Raw genomic sequence first — 10,000 nt, forward strand, 5'->3', positions numbered from 1 at the left:
CCCGCCTCCAGGAACACGATGTATAGATTATCATGACAGAATATGCTAATCAATGACTAGAAGATTACTACACAACCTACATAAACTCATCAACTAACCATTCAGAAATGTTGTCTACATGTTGTCACTTCTTCTTGAGTCTCTCCATCATTGTCTGACTCCAGTTTGAACATAACAAGCTCTTGGAGCTCCGCCCCCTGCGCCGGGAGCAGCAGCTCATTTGCATTTAAAGGGACAGACACAAAACTGTGTTTTTGCTCACCCTGAAAAAGTGACAATTTTAACATGCTATATAAGAATATCTGTATGGTATTTAGAGCTAAACCTTCACACACACACACACACACACACACACACACACACACACACACACACACACACACACACACACACACACACACACACACACACACACACACACACACACACACACACACACACACACACACACTCTGGGGACATCAGAGACTTATAATACATCTTGTGGGGCATTATAGGACCCTTTAACGAAATCATGCCGAAAAATATTCGTTGACGACCTTTTCTTCCATGACTAAGACGTCTCGATCATTAAAGTCATTAAACAATAACTGTGACTATATCAACATGCAATATCGTTGACGAAAGAAGACGAGACTAAAATGTAGTTAAAAAATAAAAGCATTACTAAAAGCTCTCTTTGTTTCTGCATTACAGACTGTTTTTAACAAGCCGCTACGAGCTTTCGTGTTCCGGTTGCCAGATTTCAGGAATTTAAATCCCCCAATCAGAGCTTTTCTGTTAAAGGGACACGTTTTCTACCCGATGTTTTACTTAATATTTGCAATCTGGCAACCATGCGTCTCTACACTGATGAAGAGCAGCGGATGATCTGAACACATCAAACACAGACCAACATGTAAGCTGGAGTTCAGCGATCTCTATTTGAGATATTCTGCAAAATGAAAGAGTCCTTCAGCCAGTCTGAGTTTCTGACACTAAAACTGCAGTCAGACCTTCTGTAATAATTCCAAACATGAATCTCGACTATATTAATAAATGCACAAACGCAGTCTTTTTTTTGACTGTTGTTTTAATAAAAAAACATTAATTTAATTTGGAATTATGAGAAATTTCACCGTTTAAATTTGAGAGAAATGTCTTGTAGAGAATGGGCTAATTTCTAACAAATAGCCTATGAAAAAAATCAGGAAACTAGATTAGGTGAAATGAACCATGCACATGAGTTATATGAGACATTATGAGACTATACGAGACATTCTCTACATTTGTACTTGTATATGAAAGTGCAATAATTCTGTTGAAATGCAAATATGCATTTCTCAAATGACAACAATTGTTGTGATTATAATTTTAAGCAAAATCATCGTTAGCCTATTATCAATGTAACCATTATGCAGCATAACGAAAATATGCTTTCATTGACTAAAACTAGATAAAACGCCCAGGCTTTTAGTCGACTAACCCTGGACTGATGAAAACAGGGCAAGACTAAATATGATGAACACTATAAAGTACACCTGACACAGGACTAAGACTATGAGTAAAGACAGCTGAGAACATGAGCAGTGAAGTGAGACACACCCGTTTGCCATCTTTGGTCTTCTTCGCACACCACGAGCTGTCCGTCATCTTCTCGAAGAACTTCCTGGCTTTGGGAGCCTGTTCCAGGATGTGGCTGGGAGGGACCCCCAACACCTCCACGATCTTATTCATCTGGTCGACCTGCCGTCAGAACGGGCATCAGAACCGTAAGACAACCGAGTCACGGCCCACGCGAAGGACTTTCACTGATCTCTACTGGCCCTGACACTAACTAATGTAAACATGGCTTTCGTTGGATTTTTATGTGGCGATTCTTTATTTATTAAACATTTTATGTGTGTAACTATTACAACAAAGCCCAAGATCCGCCCACAATCATAAGACTAAATAAAAATTTTTTTTAAATTTTTTAAAAAAAACTGTGGACAAAACAATATGAAGTATCTCAAAATTGCTTTGTTGCTGTTCACACTAAGAACGATAACTATATTAGCGTCCACACCAACACACAATATCACTCTGTTTATTATAAGCCTTTGCTTCAGTTTCATCATTTGTACAAATAAATACAGAAGAGCAAAGATACAGACGAAGTAAACAGTGCTTTCAGCTATTCAGATAGGTCTAACAATAGTATTCAGGTATAGAAATCGAATAATAATAATAATAACACAGTACTATATAAGTTGAATAAAGATTAATCGATAACCAGTTTCCATTGTTCGAACTTTCAAATGACGTGGAAAACACTATCGTGGCACGACCGTATCCCAGAGGTCCTGTAGAGCTGGTAAGTCCCGCCCATCCGTAAAACCCCACTGGACCCTCTAGGTTGAAAAATCGTCAATGCAAGTGAATGGGAGAAAATAATTATTTTCTGGTCCCGTTTGAATTGTGCCATGAATGTGAACATATGTTGTCTGTGAATTTTTAATATAATTTTTAAATTATAGGTCCAGTGGGGTTAGCGGAAGGGGCGGGACTTACCAGCTCTATAGCTTTAGCGGAGCAGCGTGAACGTCACTGCGTGATCTACACATCGTCTACATCATGCGTTCGAGAACATCTGCTATAAATAAAGATATGCTAACTACTATGGTTTAAACCCGTAGCAAAACAGCATCATGTGTGTGCACGTGGTTCGCCGGCGCTATTTCATACATATACTTTGTAAAGTTTGGTCTCTAACTGCTTGCTGTATTCTGCTAGTGGAGACGTATTTGACAGGTCTATATGCATGTGCTAGGATTCTACAGACCTCATTTACATAAAAAGAGCACTACTAATATGTCAGCAAATTGAAAAGCACAAAATTTAACCTAGGCTCTTTTTGTGAATGTACCCGAGTCAAACTTTCGTGTAAAAGCATAATTAGAATGGAAACGCCTCTTTTACGATTGACCGTATTTTCGTTTTCGGCCAGCTTGCCTTGTGAATGGGAGTGCTACAGTGATCGCATCTAAACCGCTATTTCTAAAACACTAATGCGGCTCGACACAACACGAGACTGTGCTGAAGAGTCACCAGCGGCTCCACACATGAACTCCAGCACTGAGAACAGTGTGTGTGTACACAGAGTCTACTAAGAAGAAAGGTTTTGTACGACTCACTTTATCAGTTAGTGTTTCCAGTGGCTGAAATGTTGTCAGTCAAAAGTAGTCGATCTCCGAATTCGATCTCTGACTCCATATGAGGAAATGTCATGAACTTGTAATTTCAATGAAAAGCATGATAAACTTAGATAAAAAAATGATCCGTGAATTTTTATGGAAACAAGCTTTAGGAGCTCTCCATCTTTACTCTCCTCATGTTACACTGCATTCGGAGATCGACTACTTTTGACAAAATGCCGGCGGACACAGATACAGTGAGTTGTTCAAAATCTTTCTTTTTAGTAAACACTGTGTACACAAACACTGTTCTCAGTGCTGGAGTTCATGTGTAGAGCCGCTGGTGATACTTTGAGTTTCCATTGTAATTATGCTTTTAAACGATAGTTTGACTCGGGTAGATTAACAGAAAGAGCCTAGGTTCAATTCTTCCGAGAGTTACCCTTTAAGAGATGGTCATATTCCCTATATTCACTGTAAAGACAAGCTTCTAGGCTTTAAAACAACAAGCTTGGTAGAGCAAGTAGTTGTTAACTATCATGATAAATTAGTGGCGACCCCTGCCTCACAATTAAGAGGTTAAGGTTAACAATTAATAGATTAACAATGATCAACTATAGGAATTTATGTAAATTCACATCTCTACTTGTAATGATTGCACACCAGTGTTACGATTAACCTCATTAAAGCTGCTGAAGTGAGTCTGTCTTCTGGTGTTTGAGGGACATCAGTGACACACAGGGTTATTAGGCTGCCGTCACTTTAAGACTGAATGCACAGATCTAATATACCGACACACATGCAATTTCCTTCTCAACTGTTTACGTTCACTTCAGAATGAAAACTGTCATCGTTTACTCACCCTCAAGCTGTTTCAAACCTGTATAAGATTTATCCCTTGCTGAACACAAAAAGATGATGTCACCAAGTTGATGGACCCCACTGACTTCCACCATTAGTTCTTTCCCCTACTTACAGTCATATGCTTATAAATCACCTCAATTGTGCTACATATGATATGCAAATATTGCTGTTAAAGGTATATATATATATATATACACACACACACATTCCAGTTTACTGTTTACCATTCTCATGTATTTGTAAAATTTGTTATAAATGAGAATGTTTGTATAATTGTTTGTAAAGTGGGAGATTGATGTTTTGCGCTGAATAGGCTGCATGTAATTTCGCTGCACTCTGTTGTATAATGACAAATAAAGACTCTGATTCTGGAAGTCAATGGGGTCCACCAGCCCCCGATGGGTTAACCCCTAACCTGCTCACCGACACTCTTCAGAATATCTTCCTCTGTGTTCAGCAGAAGAGAGACACTCATGCAGGTCTGAAACAACTTGAGGGTGAGTAAATGATGACTGTTCCTTCAAGACTGTTCATGAGGACCCTCGCCATCATCTGACAACATTTTGTGAGTACGTGTCTTAAGGCCCTTGCACACTGAGCTCGAAACTCATTGTTCTGTCAATCACGCTTACACACTGCCTCCGAAACATTTTCCGCATGCGTAGCTCAAGCATTTTGAATGGTGTTTTGACAATTCAGAGCCACCGAATCACGAATACGAAAAAACGCATGAAAATGTGTGACTCCGTGTGCAAGACCCTTGGGAGACGTTGAGAGCTCACCTCGTTGGCGCCGCTGAACAGAGGCTCTCCGGTGTGCATCTCCACCAGTATGCAGCCCAGAGACCACATGTCGATGGCCAGATCGTACGGCATTCCCAGCAGGACCTCGGGCGAGCGGTAGAAGCGGCTCTGGATGTACTGGTATATCTGAGGACACACGAGCCACGTTACTGAACGAGCTTAGGAGGCAGTCAGACACACACGCTCCACAAATCAACACGCCTTCAGGCTGGACGAGTCAAATCCCGAACACACTGAAGAAGATGACGGACAGATGGAGTCACTGATAGAGTTGGGTATCGTTAGAATTTTAACGATTCCGATGTGATTTTGATTCTGCTTATCGATTCCTAATTTAGATTCCAATAAGGTAAAAAATTTTAGATATCATTCACATTTAGTCTTATTGCAAAACATTTAATTGCAGCTGAGTATCATAAACAAATATCAACAGGCTAAAGCAGCGGTCCCCAACCTTTCTTGCGCCACGGACCGGTTTAATATCAGACAATATTTTCACAGACCGGCCTTTAAGGTGTGGCAGATAAATACAACTAAATAAAATGATACGACCGGCATAAAAACTGGGGTATTTTTTAAACATAATAATAAACGTGAATCCAATGTGTAGGCCTACTCGCAACTTTATTAGCAGCGTCCTCGTAACATCGCGCCTAAAGACAACTGAGAAAGCCTGAACACAAACAGAATGCCCCCCAGAAGAAAATAATCTCCATGTTTTCGGTGCTGATGCGATGTAAGGGTGGCGCTGCCAATAAAGCACCTAAAAGCTGTCACAAAGAACCGGCAAAATTAATGATTCTGAATATGTAAAATATAGCAGGAGACATTTTAATTGTTTAACAATAAACAAGTGTTTTCTGTGCAAAGATGAAGTTGACGATGCTGACTCGATCTTCGCAGTAGGCCTAGTGAACGCGCCAGAGAGAAATGCACATTTCATACGAATTAGCCTACATAAGCAGAGAACAGTCAGTTTTCTTTCGTTTTGAATTGTTCTGTTTAAAAGTAGACATTTCATGCTTTCTATATCTCAGGTCTGTGAGGCGAGTAGGCTACCTTATACACTGAGTTTCGGTGAATTTATGAGACCAGCTCCAGTTCACGCGCCCACGCCTCCGTGTCGTGATTAAATATTTTCTACTATATTTACTTATTAAATCCAGGCAATTGGTTGATGAAACATTGATTAAAATTAAGATACAATTAATACAAAACGAAATTAAATTTAAAGACAGGCTTTTTGCTTTCTGTTTGAGGTCTCAGTGAAAGTTTTAAAGCAGTCTTTTAGTGCCGCTTTCAGAGCGCTCACGTCCGTAACGGAGAACTGTCCCGTCCGTAACATTGATTTTTGTTTTGTTTTTTGTGTGAAATAGGCTACATTTCTAAATAAATGCGGCTTATAGTCCAGTGCGACTTAGGCTATATATGTTTTTCCTTCTTCATGACGCATTTTTTATATATTCTTTCTGTGCGGCCCGGTACCAAATGTCACACGGACCGGTACCAGTCCGCGGCCCGGGGGTTGGGGACCTCTGGGCTAAAGAACTCTTACACAAGGAGCGTTTGACTGTGGTTTAAAAACACCATAGAAGAACAACTAGCCGAACTAATATAAACTTCAAGCATTATTAAAGACAATAAACACTCAGTGATTAAAAAAAGAACAAATAAAAAATTAGCAATCGCAACAAAGACACAACTGAACAAAGATACGATTGAACTAAACAGTGTTTAAGATTTTCAGGTTCAGAAATAACACTGCAGTTTATAAATAAAATACACATTACAAATATAGTTCCAGAAGTTATTCAGTGAAGAACACCAACTGAATGTGTTTCACACAGAAAACAGCGAGTCGCCTCGCACTTGAGTGGTTTTAAGTCATATTGAAACACTAACACAGGAATCGATAAGAGGAATCTAAATCTAAATTTGGTAACAAGTATCCGACCCCTGACCTCTAGTGTTTACGGTCCCCAACCCAGTGCCGGAGCCTCACCCGCTGGCCCAGCTGGCAGGAGCTGCCGAAGTCCACGATCTTGATGGCGGATCTCTTGGGGTTGCAGAGCAGGATGTTCTCGGGCTTGAGGTCGCAGTGGATGATGCTCAGCTCCGGCGTGGCCAGGAACAGCAGCGCGGTGCACAGCTGCTGGGCGAACTTACGCGTCAGGTTCAGCGACACGCCGCGGAAGTTAGTGTTCCTCAGCAGGTCGTACAGGTTATAGGACAGCATCTCGAAGACCAGACACAAGTGGTTCCGGAACATGAAGTGGCGTTTCAGATGCACTGCAGGAGAAAGAGAAACAGGCCATGATGACGCACACAGAGCACAGTGTTTGACTGACGTCACAGCAGACGAAAGACACAGGACGAGCTTTCCAGAGCACTTTAGCCAGAACCAGACGTGTGTGCATGAGTGTGTGAGCTGGAACTGGATCTGATCTGCATCCGTCACACATTCACAATCAATTCCTCTTCAGCCGTACACGAAAATCAACTCTAACCCTTCTTTATGCCTTTCCACAGTTCACACCAAGCACTGTAACTACAGCCATTACCCATGAAGATTTAATAGTTGTTCTAATTTTATAAGAATAGTCCACACCACAACTATAACAATAAGCTGATTTCCCAGCTGATGACACTGACAGCCAATCAGAATCCAGAGCGTTTAAAGTGACAGACGACGAATAAACAGAATGATATCATGCGCTGGTGTGGACGCTAATACACTATAGTTATCGCTATACTCACTCTCGGTGTAAACGGCCCTTCTGGTTTTCTCCTGAGAGACTAGTAATATTGCTTTTATGTGGTGAATTACTTGTTTTTTTTTAATTTTTATAAAAGTGTCTTTTGAATCATTTGATGTACATGTAATGAACATAGCAGAAGTAAGCCACTAATACTAATATACACTTAATATAAAACATGCAGTCTTGTACATAGAGTTGGATCAATACCTTCAATACAACGCCAGTCTCTACTAGCTTATGAATACTAACCCTTAGGCAGGAAATAACGGCCTGAATCTGTGACAAAACCCCAAAACAATTCATCACTAAGTAGTAATAATGTCTAGCCGCGTTTCCATTACCTTTGAAATTGAAAATTGAAAATACACCAAATGGACATTTTCACAAAGACTTCCATTTATCGCAAAAAAGTTTTTCCGCTCGCATGAGGAGGTTTTTCAGGCAATCCGAAAAAGAAATATTTTGCTAAACTGCACTGGAAACAGTTCTTGCGCATTTACAGGTCACCTGACGTGATGACGCGGTGTGTTTGGACAGAATACAAGACAAAGAATTACAGGAATACTGGATTCTAAACCTCAAAGAAAAGCCACAATCAAGACCTGGAAGCAGATCTGAGGGAGAAACACCCAGAACTCCTCATATGAGCCGCTCCCAGTATAAGGGTCTTTCCTTACCATTAATGACTGGATAACACACACACGTCTATAATGGCCAGTGCGGTGGCTGGGATATACGTAAACCCACCAACACCAGTCGCCATGATGTTGGGAATGACTTATAGCGAGAGGAAAAAATGACGCTTTAGTCGCATAACATCGGTTAATGGAAACGCCGTCATTTCACAATCGTTTTTTTAACGACATTTACGAAAAAATAAAAAGTTTTGTGCAAATCTGTAATGGAAACACGCCTACTGTTGTGAGGTTTAATATAATGTTATTAATTACATCCATCATACATGACTGACCTTATTGAACAGACCTGAATAAACACTGAACAGCAGAAGCAATCTATATGGTATCCAGCGCTGTAGAAATAAAGCGGACGTGACTGTGTTATCCGGTCAGATCGATCAGACGTAGAGGGAAGAAACGTTCTGTGCAATTATTACAATGAAAAAACACAAGCATATGCATTTCTGAAGTATGACCCGAAGCGGTGTGAGCGTGACCTGTGTGTAGATCATCCGGTGTGTTCGAGGAAGACGTCACCTGACCTCTGCGCCTCGTTCAAGCTCAGAACTGACATTTACATGAATTTATCATACATATCTCACTGAAAACTCTTGCGTGGTCTAGTGTTGATGAATCTGGTGTAAAACTGCGCTTGAACACAGACAGCTGGGATGCCGACCCTGGCCTTTATTTTTAAACATTTATAGTTCAGCATGACGTCTGCCCCAAATAGAGCGATTCATTCCTCTCTAAACACCGTCTCATACACACACGACAGGACATGACCAACAGATATATCACAGGGGATGTCACACTGAACCAACACTCACACAGAAGAAAACCAGAAGAAAAATCACTACGGGAAAAAATTTCAATTCATTTCTTGGACTTTCCCAGGCCTTCAAACGGCCGTGATGGGGGGGTGTAGCGATGGGGGTGTAGCACTGGGGGTGTAGTGATGGGGGGTGTAGTGATGGGGGTGTAGCACTGGGGGTGTAGCGATGGGGGTGTAGCACTGGGGCTGTAGTGATGGGGGGTGTAGTGATGGGCTGTAGTGATGGGGGGTGTAGTGATGGGGGTGTAGCACTGGGGGTGTAGCGATGGGGGTGTAGCACTGGGGGTGTAGCACTGGGGGTGTAGCGATGGGGGTGTAGCACTGGGGCTGTAGTGATGGGGGTGTAGCGATGGGGGCTGTAGCGATGGGGGGTGTAGTGATGGGGGTGTAGCACTGGGGGTGTAGCACTGGGGGTGTAGCACTGGGGGTGTAGCGATGGGGGTGTAGCGATGGGGGTGTAGCACTGGGGGTGTAGCGATGGGGGTGTAGCGATGGGGGCTGTAGTGATGGGGGTGTAGCACTGGGGGTGTAGCGATGGGGGTGTAGCGATGGGGGTGTAGCACTGGGGCTGTAGTGATGGGGGTGTAGCGATGGGGGCTGTAGTGATGGGGATGTAGCACTGGGGGTGTAGCGATGGGGGTGTAGCACTGGGGGTGTAGCGATGGGGGTGTAGCGATGGGGGTGTAGCACTGGGGGTGTAGCGATGGGGGTGTAGCGATGGGGGTGTAGCGATGGGGGTGTAGCGATGGGGGTGTAGCGATGGGGGTGTAGCACTGGGGGTGTAGCGATGGGGGTGTAGCGATGGGGGCTGTAGTGATGGGGGTGTAGCGATGGGGGTGTAGCACTGGGGGTGTAGCACTGGGGGTGTAGCGATGGGGGTGTAGCACTGGGGGTGTAGCGATGGGGG

At 42.5% G+C, this 10,000-nt stretch overlaps 1 protein-coding gene across 1 annotated transcript in view; it reads right to left on the reverse strand.

The window, feature by feature from the left end:
• Positions 1-10,000, reverse strand: part of dyrk1aa (dual-specificity tyrosine-(Y)-phosphorylation regulated kinase 1A, a) — a 21,847-nt gene that overhangs the window by 6,425 nt on the left and 5,422 nt on the right. Inside the window, exons 8-10 of the mRNA XM_079860674.1 lie at positions 6,825-7,111; positions 4,802-4,948; positions 1,585-1,725 (exon numbers count right to left, since the gene is read on the reverse strand). Of these exons, the coding sequence (XP_079716800.1) occupies positions 1,585-1,725; positions 4,802-4,948; positions 6,825-7,111 (575 nt within the window). The remainder of the gene's footprint in view (positions 1-1,584; positions 1,726-4,801; positions 4,949-6,824; positions 7,112-10,000) is intronic.

This window comes from Squalius cephalus (genome assembly GCF_949319135.1).
Source record: "Squalius cephalus genome assembly, chromosome: 24".
In the NCBI taxonomy this organism is placed as follows: Eukaryota; Metazoa; Chordata; class Actinopteri; order Cypriniformes; family Leuciscidae; genus Squalius; species Squalius cephalus.